Raw genomic sequence first — 17,789 nt, 5'->3', positions numbered from 1 at the left:
GGGCATGCTACAAATCTATTGATTAGCATTCATCCTCATGCCAACCTGAGCGCGTCTCAAACTCACTCAGATCCTAATAAACCCCCACCCAATTTCTTCTTAATCCTTGGTCATTTATCACGGGATTCAATGGCTTTGACATTCAACATGTACAACTTGGATGCATATAAATTATGCATATTTCAAAATAGGGTTCAGGTGGCTCAATCTTTGTGTTGTGAATATCGCTAAAAGCTCCGATCGTCTCAAACGCTACGCCTAGGATTTTTGGCTTCGGGGATATAAATAAATCATCCACTGTAGCCTAGTCTGTACCCATCACTGCTGCAACTACACAGAGAAAAAAGGTGCTCATAGGAAGTATTCTTAAACAAGAGTGATTTTTATACTAGGCTATTTCGGATATTTTCCTGGTGAACGGCTTAACCGTTTTCTTGGAGTTTCAGACTTCAGTACAATTTCAGTAGAAATAGTAGTTCTCGGTCCGTAAATTTGGTTTTCAGATACGCTTATTTTAATCTGCTGTAGCCAGCAGTTTTTGTTGTTGTACGTGCTTACCAAACAAACGTTAAACAATGTTTACGGTAGAGCTGCTGCCATATAACCCAATATATAATATTTCATCTTATTATAAACCAATGGATGAAATATTAGCCTAATAACACACATTGAAAGCGAATTCCTTGCAAAGAGGAAACGGTGACACTGTAATCGCTGGCCTGCTATCAATTTTACGGGGGTGGTTCGTGTCTGCGCCTTCGTACTTCATTAGCCTTGCAGTTCTGGCTTCACCGTTCCGTTCCCCACGTGTAAATAACATTCAGAACCACGGACAGCAACCTAGAGGCGGAAAATATTCTGTGTCAATCTCGTTATTTTAGCGGGGAAGGGACCATGTGTGGTTTGCGAACTGTCCGTGATGGGCTGCGACCAATCACGTTAAAGGGGCGGGTGGGCACCACGCAGTGCATCGGTAGCTAAGGTGGGAGCTGCTGTAGGAGAGATTCGTGATTGAGCTCCAGAGATGGGCTTCGGGCTCTGAATTCTTCCACATAACAGCGCAGCGCTCGTTTGGCGAAATTCGTTACGGCTTTTCTCGCAGTGGCTGTTAAGATAACCAAGCGGAGACCAAGGCTCATATTCCGAGAAGCACCACTTTTTTTCGTCTCACCTGCACAAGCGGTGAACAGGAGGAGAGCAGAAATGGATCAAGACAAATACTTACCGGAGCTGATGGCCGAAAAAGATAGCCTGGACCCTTCGTTTGTTCATGCAATGCGCCTTTTGGCTGAAGGTAAGGTACAATTATGTTTGTTTGGTATGCTTACACTTCTCATATCGTTTTATAGCGTGTCATTAGTCTGTGAGGACAGAGCGTTTCAGCAGAACATATGCAGCTAAAATGCATAGTCTGCCTTTTCTCCCTATAAAATAAGTGGCTCCGTGGCTTTCGTACTACTACTACTACTTTGATTTTTTTACAGACTAAACAATCTCGGACAATAGAATATATTCGTAATATATCGGAAGGTGCGTGGAACATCTGTGACTAGTGTCTAGCATTGTATGCGTACGCACTTCGGCAGTGTGAGACCCGAAGGTGTCCCTGGCGTTGTTAGTTTCTGATAACAAGTAACGCAGGATACTTTCCCCGCTCCCCACTGGGTTTATCGGAATACTGTAAGAGCGAATGTGGTAGGCGCCCAAAGGAACTTAGGAAGGAACGAAATATAAGTGTAATAAAATTTCCCAGTCAATTGCATTCATTTCGTTAAAGAGTAGCTTACATTAGGCTAGAGATCGTGTGGTTCTACCGGGGCGAATCTGAAATGCACGGTGGCCAATGCTATGCACAGAACATAACGTCACACGAGCGTTGCAGATTATCAAAAAAAGTGCATCACCCACCTGATTAGAACGTCCTTCTACTTATCTGTAGGAATACATATTTTAGACTACACTAAAAAATACCTTTCCTCCCAATGCATTTGGCTTGTAATAAAAATAATAATCCAATATTTTGTCTCCCGGTCCCAACCAAAACAGTGGGAACAGTTGGTCTATGCGTATCAAGGGCAAATGGTGAAAAGCCATTTAAACAAACGACTGTCTTGAGCTTTTTCTCCCAATTTCTAATTCAGATACTTCTAAAGGACTGGCACAAAGCCACCGTATTTATAATACGAATAGCAATTTCCCACTGAGGTGGGCTACTTTTCAAAACTACAAAGAGAGAGTCGTGTACCCTAAAACCACGTGAAGCCAAAATATTTCTCCCAATCATTTCCCCAAAATCACTGGTAAAATACATCCTAAATGAAAGAATGAATGTATCTTCCTTGATTAGTTAACAAAATCGAACCGTTTTTAGGCAAAGCGTAAATACGTCAAGTAACCCATAACAAAACAAAAATTCCCTCTGAACCTTATAGACTACCTCACAGACTCAACAAACAGTAATCTCTTGGCGACTTCGATGAAATGATCATAGTGTTCACATAAGTCACAAATCACATAGTTTGTTTAAACATAATAGGAGTGTTGAGAAGACCATGAAACGAAGTTACTCCGAGCAGCACGCATCTTAATAATATCTGGATGACGAAGCGTTTGGGGTAGCCGTAGGCGACAGTTTTTTCGCGGAAAGGTGAACGGAACCTACACCTACAAGTCCACAAATAGCTTTTACATCCTTTGCGTCGAGCTAGTCCACGCTTTTCCCACCGAAAGCGGGCTAACAATCAAAGAGATGCGGTGTGTACCGCTCAGTCGGCGAGCCTCCAGATCCGGTAAATCTGTGCGTTACACTGTGCCCACGGATGATTTAACCTGTACTCACAGCACGAACGTATACATCCATTTAAAAAAACACAAACAAGATCTGTCTTTTCGATATTTGAGACCAAGATATTCCATAGTTTTCTCTTTTTTTTTAAATTACGTAAACGGGTTGTTTGTTTAAATGCTGATGCATCTACAGGTTTACCCAGATCCTTTAAATGATCATGAAATATATTTTCAGAGTTGGTGAGAAAATGTTGTTGAAATGGGGCTATGCATAGGGAAAAGTAGGGCAGAGAAGGGCAGGGGTAAACCAACGAAATATGGAAACAGTTTACCTAATCATTGCTTTCTGCTTGGGATCATTTGAATTGATTGAGGACAAATATCTCAAATTACCCACACTTAGCAAAACCTGAAACCTGCACCTCCTTAACTTTTGTACTCTTCCCAAATCTGAGCATTTGGCGGAGGTCATAAAAGGAAGTGGTTGCCATGGGGTTTATCAAAAACCCCCTCTCGTGTCCTTTCACCATCTTTTGTCCTCGCGCCATCCCTTCTTCAATGCCTTTATCCCAAATTCATATTTAATAATCCCCCAACAGCACGGGGTTGTCATCACCAGTTTGAGTAGATACTGTGTGTGTGGCACAAGTATGTTATAAAACATTTTTTTTTTGGTGTGCTATACTTCCGAGTATCCTTTGTGTGAATAAGTATAATCACAAACACTCAGTGAGCACTTTATTAGGTATTATTAGACTACTGCTGTAGCCTGTCCACTTAGTGGTTTGCTGTGTTGTGTGTTCAAAGATTCTCTTCTGCATACCACTGTTGTAATGTTTGGTTATTTGCGTTGCTGTATCTTCCTGTCAACTTGGACCAGCTTCTCCACTGACCGCTTTCATTAACAACACATTTTTGCCCGCATAACTGCTGCTCACTTGATGCTTTTGGGTTTTTGCACCATTCTCTGCAAACTCTAGAGACTGTTATGTGTGAAAATCCCAGGAGATCAGCAGTTTCTGAGATACTCAAACCATCCTGTCTGGCGCCAACAAGCATTCCACGTAGATCACATTTCTTCCCCATTCTGACATTTGGTCTGGATAAAATGCAGCTATAGTTGCTTTTATGCATTTCATTGCTACTACATGATTGGCTGATTCAATATTTGCATTAACAAGCTGGTGTACAGGTCTACCTAATAAAGTGCTCAGTATGTGGTCCAACCTGAACTTTCCACTGTCTATAGAGCTCCCTCTCTTATACAGTCCATTTTCATAACAGCGGGGGAAAAGTCTCCATTTAGTTTCATGAAAGACTGCAAGAAGAGACTGCATTAGGGAAAGCTAATTTTTGAATGGTTTTCAGACATCTCCGGACAGTAGCAGACATGACAGGTTATCATTATTATTAAATAATGTAGTGTAGATTGGACGAACGTTCAAGTCATTTTCAACTGATGCAGTCCCCTGAACACCAGAGGGGCAAGTTAAGTAAAACTGTGTTAGTGCCTCAGTACCACTCAAGACATGTGCTGTCAGCTACAGAATACAGACCATTCCCAGCTGTTTCACATCTGGAACAAAATCATGCTCACACACTGAAAATGTATGTAGCACAAAGAGTATATCACATACTGGTGCATGACATGTGGATGGTACAACGGTAAAATTATCTAATGTCGTTTTGTTACTGCCTAATGCAAATCGTTTCTCACTTATATTGGTTTAATTTCTGCCAGAGGATGACATTCGTTTGGAGGATGAAATGCTTTGTAAAGAAGTAGTGTTGAAGCTGAGGTTCTGGTTGTTGCACTCAGGAATTTGTAAGAGACAGGTGTTTGTGAGTGATGTGGTGAGCTAGCAGGTCTGTCTCACCTCTTTTTATGTCGCTGAAAGTATCAGTACTCAGCATGTATATTCTCCATTAATTCTGAACTGCTTTTTATGTTTTCAATTTGCACTGGATAAGGGAATCTAGATTTTTAAGGACAAACATGACTTGGTGTAATAAATATGTTGTTTATAGGGCACTAAATATGTGGGTGAAGCTTTACACAAAAATACTGCTTAGAAGTGTGAAAAAATGCTCAATTTAAAAGCTTGTATCTGCTTGGAGCCCATTCACTTTGGTATCTTTGAAGTTCAATATCTCAAAACCATTCAGAACACAGATAGAACCTCATAATTCCAAGGTCATGATATTATTATTATTAAATCATTATTAATGACAGCATTGCATTATCATTATTTTTGACTACCGTGATCCAGAAACAATGGCAGGAAAGTGTGGCATGTTATTAGTTCTGTGTTGTGACAGGGTGAGAAAGAACAGTGTACAGTATATGTGGGCATAATTCAAACATAATTCAAACAGGAGCAGAACTGTGCGGCTCACATTAGCATAGCTTTCATAAAAGCCCAATCTGGGTGAGACGGGGGGGGTGTATAATGTAGCCCCCTGTGTTTCTGCTCTGCAGACATCGCTGTGCTAGAGCTCCATAGAGACCGCACAAAAAAGGACCGTGTACAAAATGAGTGCCAGGACAGAACACCCAGCGGGCGTGTGAAGAGAGGGAATAAAAGGAAGGAATGTTCTCCCCGTTCCACACGCTAGAGGAGGGAAAATAGGGAAAAACTCAGGTGTGGCCAATCACTCGCTCGCTTCTATTAATTAAAAAAATAATTTGCGGGCTCTAATGGTAGTGTGCAGCGACCGAGATCGTATCGGGTTTTCTACGTTAATGGGAGAGATGCTACAAAGGGGCTAATCAGGCATCTGCAGGGCTCCAATTAAAATTAATTAAATTGGTGATGAGAAAATAAGCCCCGACAATACGTCACTACAGCTAATATGGAATATGGAAGTGTATATACAGGTCAGTCTTTAAGTAATTGGACAGTTGGTACCAGTTCTGTTCTTTTGGTTCTGTACTCCAGCACATTAGATTTAGATGAATATAATGTTAAAGTGCACTGTCACCTTTAATTTGATGGCATTTATATCCACATCAGGTGATCTGTATAGGGAGCCATAATATTTTGCAGAAATTGTTTGACAGGTGTTTCTTATTCGCTATGTGTTCAATCACTTCCTTAGTGCAGGTATACGAGAGCTTACAGATGTAAAAGAAAACTACATCTAGTCTATATTCTAGGTTTTTGATTGCCTTTGGAGTCAAATGCCAATTGAAAGTCAAGGAAGCCATTATGAGGCTGATAAAAAATACAATTATGTAAAAACACAGTCAGAGACATGGGCTAAACAATACCAAATTACCAAAATAAATGGCTTGGGACAACATTAAGAAGAAAAAGAACATGAGTGCAAGTTTGGGATCATTGCCTTGCTGTGAGATGATGCATACCTTCCAATGAGAATTTGGTTGAACCTTAAGTAGATACTGTAAGATGCTTCTACACACTTTCTAATAATGTTACAAATAATGTTTATTTTGATAAGTCTATTGTTTGCCTATGTCTCTGACTCTGCTTGACTTTCATCAGCACCACAAAAAGTCAATAACAGACTCAAATTCAAAAGCCTTGAATCGAGACTGGACACTGTGAGCTCTCTTACACCTGCTCTAAGTACACCACATACGAAACACCTGTGAAACCATTTGTCCCAAATATTATGACGCCACAAAATTGGGGCGCTATGTATAAAAACGGATGTAATTCCTAGAAGGATCCCGAAATATGGATGTAATACCTTAACATTATAGGGGACAGTCTGCACTCTAAGCCCAGAGTCATTGTTTCATTTCAAATCCAATGTGCCAAAACTGAGAAATTGCACCACAGTCTAAATACGGACTGATGATAATGTTGGAGAGCTGCATACAGGACGTCCATGGGGTACCAAACGGGGGCAGTCAAGTTTCGGCTTGTTTATTTATCATAGATTTTTGTATTTTTTGTATTTTTATTTGTCATTGAGAGGCGGAGACTGGTGTTCCGCTGAGCAGAGACGAGTTACCAGGCCCCAGGGAAACACGTGGGTCGCTGGATACCTGCCAGGTGTTATTTACTCCCCGCTGTATCCTTATTCATCTTTCCTGGGGCCCTCCTACTCGCATTCAAGCACCTAATCACAGGCTCACAGTGAAACCTGCGCTTCCCAAGAGAGGTTGGTGGGCTCAGCTGACACTGGTGCTCTTCGTGAGGATATACACCTTTACTGAGACTCTGCTACTGTAGCGGAGGTTAGCGCGGCTAGTTCGCTAATGAAGCATGGCGAATGAGTGTGGGTTTTAGTCTGGATAGTCAAGTCCCGAATCCCCTTCAGATATGGTGCACTAATCTGTCGTAAAAAACACTCCATTGAACCGAGCAGGGTTTTGACTCTTCATATTCCCCAAAATGTCCAATGTGTGTGTGACATGACAAAGAGGTAGAAATCTGACACTCCACTGCACCTTTTCTGAAATATTTTCATCCAAATATATTTGCATTCATAGTGGCTGACATACTACTGGTAGAGACTTTTTACCAATGGAGGCTTCATTAACAATGTCAGACCCAGCTACTGTGACTTGAATATGCAATAGCTAATGCCATTAAATGTAATAGTGAAAATAACCTAAGTAGGTAGGTTGCAGTGAAGTACTTGTTGGTTGAGTATGCTAGTCTGCTGTATCGGTGAACATAATGAAGAGGCTGCTTGAGACCCTGAAGTATGCATCACATTGAGTTCTATAAATACTGCATAAAGAAGACTTACAGTTCACAATTAGTCATTTGGCAGTTGCTTATAACCGAAGCAAAGTATGTTTTACATGCTCAGCAAACACCACAATAGCTAGAGATACACTCAAAGTCATAATCATATAAGTGCCACCATCAAGGCACATGTTTCCAGGCCTACTGTATGGGAAAGAGAGGTGAATATGCTTTCCTGATAAATAATGTGTTAGTATTAGACATATGTGACATTTATGAGTTTATATTTTCCTCGTATGAATGTCACAGATCTACATACAGAAGCTGGAGTGAGGATAAAGATGTTCTCATACAGCACGTAAAGTTTCAGCGCATTGTCATAGGGGAGCATTAGGTGAATAATTTAATTAACTCAGAATTAGCTCCTGCAATGTTTGGGGTTTATTTTGGGTTTGCAGAATCCCCACATGGCCTGGGACTCAGACGCAGTACACTTATTAAACGAGACAGAAAATTAATACTTTCGGATGTACTTTGGAAGACATTTTGCTGTTGATTCATACCCTTTATCCTAGTTTAAGTTTACAGCATTGGGTACAATAAAAAATCATATTACAGAAAGAGATGTGGGCTGTGTTGATACAGGCCTTTTAATCCGTTCAGCTCTGAGTTATTTCCCTCCGCTCTTGAACTAATGCCCAGGTAAGTACAACTGTGGAGAGTTATTTTTATTGCGTTTGTTTTGCTGTAAGTTATGGAACAGAAAAAGTCACCTGGGAAATCCCGTGCGATTTATTTTTCAGTCTGTTTCCTGAGATGAGGTGACCAGGGTCTTAGCCGTTCTTTCACCTGAGTAATCAACCACTTAATTAGTCTTATTATCCCATTGTGTCCCCGTGAATCTCTCCTCACAGACCTACACAGAGGAGTACTTTTTTTTTAACCGCATGACGATAAGCGGGCAAAGCATAACATTCATTTTATTACGAGTAGGCCTATACATCATATATTATTTAAATGTTATACATGTATATTACATACAGTATGTCATATAAACAAGTTTCAGCAGATCAGACACTGACCCGAGCGCCTTGCTGGTTTGAAATATTTTCCTGGCAGAGAAAAGACGTGCATAATTTATTTCGAAGACAAAGCCGGTAGATTGGTAGCGCTGTACCCGGGCGGTATGGAAGATTACACGGAGAGCGAGACAGTGTCGTTCGCAGGGCCACCGGTGTCTCTCTCAGCAGCGAAACTGCAACAGCCTTTGCTAAAATGTTTCCAGAACCGAAGCACGTGTTGGGAAGGGCGCCTGGCTCCTTTGTTTTCACGTTCGCAAAAGGAGCTACGGGTCGGAAATGAATTTTCGGAATAATTTCCCTTCTCTGTCAGAGCGGACTTTATAAGTAGAATCCTGCAGGATTGAATTCCTCCCATACGGCCCCCTGAGCCTCACCAGAGGTAGGGAGGGAATATAAATGGCTCATAAGTGTCACTGGCATGAACAGGTTTTATAGGAAACTTAGACATATGGCTCGAATCTATTTTGTTAATTGAAAGGTAAGGTAGAGGTCTTGGGTCAAAATGCACAGCGAGCTTGAAGAGGCTGAATATTTACCATTGTAAAAACACGTGCAGTTCAAAAAGGGAACTGAAAAACCTTTGTGTGAATAATGTAGTTAAATATTCTCCATTTAATCAAAGGGTCACATTCCTGTGCTCTAGACAAAATAAGCTCAGTTTCTCGGTTTCATAGATTTTTTAAATATGTTTTTCCCTCATTAACAGTGGTAGGCTATTGGAGAAAACAAGCTGTCCAAGCTGAGGCCTTTCACATTTGCGGACCTTTTAAACATACCCTTCTGCTGTGTTTATTTATTCATTTTTATTCATGCTTTGCTTAAAGTTAAGCTTTTTTTTGTGGAATGGAATGCCTGCATTAGAATTACTTATTTTAAAAGCTGATTAGAACATTTGGAACAAGGAAAAATTACTGTTAAAATAATGCTTTATGTTTGCCAGTGTGTGTAAATGTTAACTGTGTTTATACACCGTCTATTTCAGCCTCTTCCAAAATATTTATGATTTAATCATTTTGGTTTCAGCACACAATTTGCATTTACAACAGCACTGAGTATTACGCTATGAAACAATTTACAGGGTCAGTTCACTGTAATGAAAGACTTTACACTTGATTATTTCTCCAAAAGTTTAGGAGAGGTTGATATTTTAGACTCTGCATCTTGTAAATGTCTGCATTTATATACCGCCTTTATCCAAAGCACTGTACAATTGATGCCTCTCATTCACCCATTCACACACACACACACACACACACACACACACACCAATGGTGTTTGGCTGCCAGGGACACTTCGACATACCCAGAGCGTGATCGAACCGGCTACCCTCCGACTGCCAGATGGCTGCCCGTCCAGAGCCAATGTCGAATTTTAACCAAAAGTCCAATAATGCCTTATTTAAAACAAAAAATATTCAAGTCAAGTCTGTGTATATTGGAGTCAGGCATTTCTTCTCTAAATATTTACTCTGTCCTCTCCAAGTACAGGGACTGTTATAAGGAGACACTTTGAAATGTTTCTCTTGCCAGAGGGAACTTCTTCAGTCACAACTGCATAAGCCATTGCTATTTTTGTCATATATAATTCATATAAGAACTTTATTGTTCTCAGCCACTGTGGGTACCAACTATTTCCTATCTACCCACTGTGCCATTATTATCCTAGCACATCAGTCGATTTGGATTAAAATCTTAATTAAAAGCTTCTAAATGCCTAAAATATAGAAGAAATGTAAATGTTATTGAAGATGACTGGCTGACTTTGTCTGGAGCTTGTGTACCAGAGAGCACTACCTAACTGCCATGCTCTGCACTAGAGCTGAATGGTCTTCAGAACAGAACAGAACAGAACATAGCATGCATTACTACACTTGCCAATTCAGCATCTTTAACGCTACATTAGACTGCCATCAAAAGCTGACCATGAGTCTGGCTGCTTCAGGCTTTTAATGGTTGGACTTTAACAACAAAATCCATGCAACCATCAATGGATAATAACTCAAGAATATCTGTCTATCAATCTATATATCTATCCATCTACAGTATATAAAGTATTTACACTCACCGAGCACTTTATTAGGAACATTTTTACTTTATTACACCTTCGTATTCATGCGGTTATTTAATCAGCCAATTGTGTGGCAGCAGTGCAAGGCATATAATCATGTAGATATGGATCAGGAGCTTCAGTTAATGTTCACATGAACCATCAGAATGGCGAAAAAATGTGATCGAAGTGACTTGGACCGTGGAATGATTGTTGGTGGCAGACAGGGTGGTTTGAGTATCTCAGAAACTGCTGATCTCATGGGATTTTGACGCACACTATTCTCTAGACTTTGCAAAGAATGGTGCAAAAAAAAAACCAGTGAGCAGCATTCCGCAGACAGAAACGCCTTGTTAATGAGTGATGTCAGAGGAAAATGGCCAGACTGGTCAAAGCTGACAGGAAGGTGACAGTAACACAAATAACCACACATTACAACAGTGGTATACAGAAGAGCATCTCTGAACACACAATGCATCATAACTCTAAGTGGATAGGTTACAGCAGTAGAAGTCTAAAAAATAAGTCTAATAAATACCTAATAAAGTGCTAACTGTGTGTATAGGTACATAGTATAATGCCACAGTGTATTTATTGTACTGAATATTGACCCAATTCTTTTGATTTTATCTGGCACTAAGCATGTATTCCATTTAATTGCATACAAAATACTACAGTAAAATATTTACCGTCTGCAGTGAGCTGGAACTGAAAAGCACGGATCAGTTTCTCAAACTTCCTTCATGTTTAGAAAAGAAACGGTTCTTATTCACGATGGAACCTGCTGGGATGAGTGGAAGGGAGCAGGAGAGCTCCGGAGGAGATGAGAGGGAACCTGTGGGAAAAAACAAGGAGCTGACACTAATCCCACAGTATTGCACAACAGACCCGGATCCTCGCTGTACGCGTTGCCTACCATACAGTAATTAACTGCTATTTGTGTCATTGTCTGCGGATAGCAGCTATTGAATTGAGAGGCAGTGGGTTCATGGTTGAAAGTGATTGTTAAGCAGCAGTATTGTGAAATGAATGCCTGCCTTGTTTAAGTATTGGGGGTGTGGGGTGATACGTTGTAGAGGCTGTCTTGGTGGTTTAAGAAGAAATATTACATAGTCTTCAGTGAAGACTGTCTGTAACAAAACCTACAAAGCCTTGAATACTGTGCTTGTGTGTGTGTGTGTGTGTGTGTGTATGTTAACTGTTTATGCCCGAATGAAAGAATTGTAATATGCATGACTACAGGAAGGTTTGGGGTACTGTATTATAGGTAAGTGTAGATGGAAGGTTTGGGGTAATATATTATGGATAAGTATTGGAGGAAGGTTTGGGGTACTGTATTCTGGGTAAGTGTTGGCAGAAGGTTTGGGGAACTGTATTTTGGGTAAGTGTTGGCAGAAGTGCCTGTGGCAGTGGGCAGGGGACCCTGGCAGGGGATGAGAGGCTGACCCCAGCTTAAAACCTCTAATTTCCATCTCTAGTTTAACATAGCAGTGTGACGGTACCGACAGGGGTAACATCCTGCAAGCCTCCCATCCAGCTTCTGTATAGCGGTAATAAGGGGCTGCAAGCTATGAGTAAAGCAGCTAACTGATCCTACAATAGACTGAACTGATGCTCCTGTAGAGCTGACTTAAGCAGTGCCCACTGACACACATACATGCATGCAGACACACACAGACACACATACACACACATACAAATATTTTTAAGAAGTAACTGTTAGACCACACCTAATATACTGTTTTATTGATGAATCAGGCCAGCAGCATAGCCCGATAATTGCTAAAAGTGGCTGAAGCTAGCTGTCTGTATCAGAAAGAGAAACAACACGCATTATGGGTACGGTGAGGTCAGGAGGAAATGCAAGCTATGTTAGGAGTATTCGTTAAGTGCTACATTTGCACAGACCGCCAATGTGCCCGTTAAAATCTAGCCGCCCAACCGACAGAACAAAATGGTGCCATAGTCCTCAATTAATCTTTCATTGAGCACACTTCTGGATGCAGTCAAACTTTGCCCACGTCTCCTGCTGATGAATGAACGTGTTTCTTTTTAGGATCAAAGACCCTCTGTGCTCTCACGGAGAGAGTGGTGCTGTGGAAGAGGGATCATTATCTCCGGTGCTGGTTTTTGTGCTGAAAAGGACAACTTTTAATTTGCAAGATAAGCATTTTCCCGAAGAGCCATAACTAATAAACAATGTATAATGAGGGAAAAATAAATATAAAATGCACAACCTTTACCCGATCCGAGGTTAATGTACAACCTTCTTTTCCACACAAGTAAAAGTTCCTCTCTTCTCATTTTGGGGATTACTGAACTGCACTTAAAAGTGTTTGCATGCTGGTATTTAGCTGTGAAAGCGTGTGAATATTGATGAAGACGAGGTGAAATATTTTGGCCTACGACTGCTTTCACTCTTTCATGCGATGCCAACCCACTGCTGAATCTCAGACCACACCTCTGGTCACATGACTTCAGACCTGGCCTCCTATGCTGTCTGACTCACATTTACCCATTTCTGCTATAGCGGAGATACGTTTACATTTTACATACGTTTTAGCCGAGAAGTTTAGTCCTTAAGCTGGTGTAGCATTTGTCAATACGTGGGCGGTTGTGTTGCTTTTTTGAACAGAAGGCCCAGGTGTACAAGCAGAGTAGCTGAGAGTAGGCGTTGTGATTCCAGCCCCAGCAACACTTAAATGTGGTATAATTCCAGCTCTCTCACTACACCGTGCGCTCACTCAAATGCGCATTAAGACTGAACACATTGCGCACCACCTCCAGCGTTCTGCGCAAAGCAATTACGCCACGGAGCCTCCTGTATCACGGCAACTGCACCTAATGACTGCAGTGTCCCCCCATCACTCCAGCCATCGATTACATGCTCAATATCGTCTGACCTACTTCTATCAATACCAGAGCTGATTTTTAAATTTTATTTTCATTTATTTACTTTAAATTCCAAGAAGGCAGCACACCGGCCTCTGTCTCTCTGGCACTCAGTATCTGGCTGTAGCAAGTCAGTCTTCGTTTGTGGCAAGTTTGTTATGACTGAAGTTTTTTGTTGCTTTGAATCAGCCGTTATCTACCTTTTGACTGCACATATTTATGTTTCTGATTTTATTTCGCTCTCGCATCCCGTCTCTGTCATGCTCTCTCACACTTGCTCTGCTTATATGATTTTGTGTTCTACTTATGGTTTTATGGTTTTATATTGTCTGTAGCTTTATGTGCTACTACCTTCTTGGCCAGGTCTTCCTTAGAAAATAGATTTTTGAATCTCAACGGGACTAACCTGGTCAAATAAAGGTTAATGAGGTTAACTAATAAATAAAAATAAAGAAATAAATGATAATAATAATACGCAATGCAAAAACCATTCCTTGCATCAATCTGGCTGTCCTACCCACGACCGGTCAGGGAAAGAACAGACTTCATAAGGCTTTAGCGGCGATCATCCACCCTGTTTGTTTTCCCCGCTGTTCTAATGATCGGGGAGGTGTTTTGAGTGCTTGTAAGGCGCGGTGGTTGTATCAGATAAGAATCAGGGCACACGCTCGGTGCCGAGCGCGTTCTTCCCCCCGCGACTGTTAAATAAATAATGTCGCTGCAAGGTTAGATGAAGCGCATCGAAATCACACGAGAATAGGAACGGAACAGTCGTCCGCGGAGAGGGACTCCACACTGCGAACCGATACTGTGGCTAAAAGAAATGTGAAATGAATCGCGAGGCTTTCTGCCAAGGTATCGGTAATGCACTTCACCAATCAGAGGCAGAAGCATCCCTGGCAAAAAGTACCCTCCACCCACGTATTCAAGCTCTCCAAATAGTGTCAATAACATTACTAATGTGCCATTATCTCTTGTTCTCCAGATGAGATGGTGTGTATGCACACTTTTCAGTTCTACCTTAATTTTATGTTGAACTAAAATCAATTACAACAACAACAACTAAAATGTATACTAAAATGACTGCTCAACTAACCTTCACATGAGGTCAGTAGCATCAAGCTGTTGAAAGGGGCAGATCTTGCATCAGATCTTTTCACATGCCATACTGTCCTGGTGTTCACTATCAGACAGGAAACAGTTACATACTCCTTATCAATGTGCGTTCCTACCATCCTGTTGCACAGTGAAATTTCATTTATAAATTAAAAATCAATAAAAACAAAAACAACAGTCGTAATAATGATAGTACATAGTCCCAGCTTCCATATGTAAGCAGGAGATCTGGGGAGTCCAGGCTGTTTTATATCTGATTGAATCCCAAATGTGACCTCTGTGTAAAAATGCACAACATCCGTAAGACAAGTCCCCCCGGAGTCCAGACTAAAGTCAGAGGGAATTTGGGACATTTTCTCATGCGGCAGATGGGATCTTTCAACTGCAGATGGGAAAAAACCTTATCTTAACAATTCTATTTCAGTTTGCCTAACGTGGGTTTCAGCTAAATCCCAGTCAATAAAGTCATGAAACACGGTTTCTGTATTATTATTATTATTATTATTATTATTATTATTATTATTATTATTATCATTATTATCAAAATGTACTCATGAATATGTAAATACAGTATATTAATGTTCAGTTAGTTTGTTTCCCGCTAAAAAAAACTGCTTCCTGACATTTCTTTTTTATTATAAATTGTCCAGGGATGAGATCAAATTACTGGCTATATGTACATATGTGCATAGCCAATATTCAATGACATGTATTCAAATTAATGTATATATTTGTAGGTTTTGAATTAATCTTGCATTTACATACCTTAAGTACTATTATTAACCCCATATCATATAATATTATAGCACTGTCGTTGATTTAATGGCTGTACATGGACATTTATTAAATGCCAACTCTTTCAGTCCAATAAGCCATCAGTATGACTACTGTGAAAGACAGACATTTATGAAAGGCATAAATGTCGCTGGTTTGAAAGAATATTACCTTTCCACTGCCAAATTCCAATTGTAGTTTTAACGTGTGAAGCCTGTCATTCCTATTTGCCTGCCCTAAAATGCACTCCATCACATTTTAATTGAACTGGAGCATAGTGTTTCAATTAAATCTTGAACCTGCCCCAACCACCAAACAAACTCTTTAAATGTTTAATTTTTGGTGACAAGGGAGCTGTAAAATGTAAGAGATCACAGCAGAATGGTCGTAACTCACTGGAATGGTGCCTGGTTCCAGAGAGAGAAGGGTGAGCACAGAGGCCTTCAGAGGGACAGGCGCACATTCGACAGCACCGCATTTTCTCTTCAATGTTTCTCTTTCACAACAGCACGGGGGGTTAGCGACAGAAATATAAAGAGAGAAACAGCACTCAAGGAAATATTTTTTGCTTACTTCACAGCTCAGTTCAAGGAGCAGTGGTCATACACTGTTAGTAATCAGTCATTGTGATTTTTAGATAGGGAGCTCTTTGCTTGGTTCAGACGAGTACAAAAATGACTGGTTGTTGCTCCGCCTCCACTACATGAAAACTCACATCACCACTGTTTGGCCCAGCTTCTGATTTCAGATCAGTGCGGCTATGTGCTTATGCTAATAAACAGCTGGAGGAGAATTCTATCTTGCTGAAGCGGACTGAACAGTGGACTTCAGTCTAAACATGAATATTCATAAAGCACATTACATATGCTCACCTGATTTCCCCCTACGCTTACCTAGATTGGCCAAATTAGCTATCCTTCCGCCATTATCAAGAACCTAAAAGGCCGTAGAATTACATGTTTCCATTTTAAATCAGGCCTTTTAATAGAACAACTCACTTATAAAATCCCTAATTCTACCTGCGACTTGACAGAGATTTTCTAGGGATTATCTCTGTGTGTTTAGCGAGAGAAGCTCGGCGACATCCGGAATCCTGGTTTGCCACAGCATATATTTTGCAATAATAATAATATTCCAACCCACTTCAGTGCATTTCAGTGAATAGTCTCAGGAACCAGGGAGAGAGAGAGAAAAAAAAGAAACCTCCCCTTAGTCTAACAGCATTTATTTCATATCGATGACACAGTTTGATAGATTATATAATGACCGAATTAATGAAAATATCGCCAGGGACCTTTTCCAAAACCGCCTTTAGAAAATTCTCTTGCAAGTGCTTACTCCCCTGACTTAATTAACGTCAGTCAATTTCCCAATTTAGTCACGGCCACCCCTGTGGCTGGGGGACCCCACTGGGTCGACATCTGTCCGCTGGCGAGCTCGAGACGCCTCTCGTCTATCCTCGGGTTGTCATTTGGACACCGGGAAACAGACAGAACGAGCTCTTAGCCTCGCATTAGGACAGCTTGGGTCCAGCTAATAGGTTGGATGTCCTTCATGGTGCGGAGGTTAAAACAGGAAGTCGGACCTCATCACAGGAACTCAGAGATGGGAAGATATCTCTGGGTATGTCTTATGGCTAGAACTATAGCGCATGGGGTACCTGTACCAATGCTCATTGCCCCCTGCAGTGTGTGCGTGGTTGTGAATCTGACTGTCTGTGTGTGTGTGTGTGTGTGTGTGTGTGTGCACATATCTGTGTATGTATGTGTGTGCGTGTATATGTGTGTCTGAACCTGTATCCATGTCTGCGTGTGTGTGTGTATGACTGCGTGTTTGTCTGTGTGTGTTTGGGTGTGTGCATGCGTACATACAGAATGTGTCGTGTATGTGTGTGTGTGTGTCTGTGTGCGTGTATGTACCTATGTACATCTATGTGTCTCCATGTGTGTGTGTTTCTGTGTAAAGTATGTGTCTGTGTCTGTATACGTGTGTGTGTGTGTGTAATACATGGAGGCCAGTGTGTGTGCGTGTGTGTGATACATGGAGGCCATTGTGTGTGTGTCTGTGTGCCTGTGTGTGTGTGATACATTGAGGCCTGTATGTATGTAAGTGTGTGTGTGTGCGTGTGTGTGTGTGTGATACATGGAGGGTAGTATGAGCACTAATCTCTGGGGTCAATGGCATCGATTCAGTAATGTGCCCGGAGACGCTCGCCATAATAAAAAAAATTACCTCCGATACGAAGCAGAGATGCAGTAAAGATAAGGCGCTTTAATACTCCGCGCATTGCAAGCGAACGGAACACAGCTCCTCTGAAGCAGATATGAGAAATAAATATTCACGGCCGTCGGGAGACGACTGTTTAAACACGGGGCAGATTTCTCAGGGAGCAGCCAATACCCTCTCCTCTTCTTCTCTTCCATTCCCC

At 41.1% G+C, this 17,789-nt stretch overlaps 1 protein-coding gene across 1 annotated transcript in view; it reads left to right on the top strand.

Annotated features, from left to right (window-relative positions):
- The first annotated feature begins 926 nt into the window (after window positions 1-926).
- Window positions 927-17,789, top strand: part of khdrbs2 (KH domain containing, RNA binding, signal transduction associated 2) — a 158,572-nt gene continuing 141,709 nt past the window's right edge. Inside the window, exon 1 of the mRNA XM_061228444.1 lies at window positions 927-1,294. Within this exon, the coding sequence (XP_061084428.1) occupies window positions 1,204-1,294 (91 nt within the window). The 5' untranslated portion in view covers window positions 927-1,203. The remainder of the gene's footprint in view (window positions 1,295-17,789) is intronic.

Source organism: Conger conger, chromosome 18 (assembly GCF_963514075.1).
Source record: "Conger conger chromosome 18, fConCon1.1, whole genome shotgun sequence".
Classification (NCBI taxonomy): Eukaryota; Metazoa; Chordata; class Actinopteri; order Anguilliformes; family Congridae; genus Conger; species Conger conger.
Note: the sequence above shows the minus strand (reverse complement) of the source record. Positions and strands in the feature narration are given on the sequence as shown.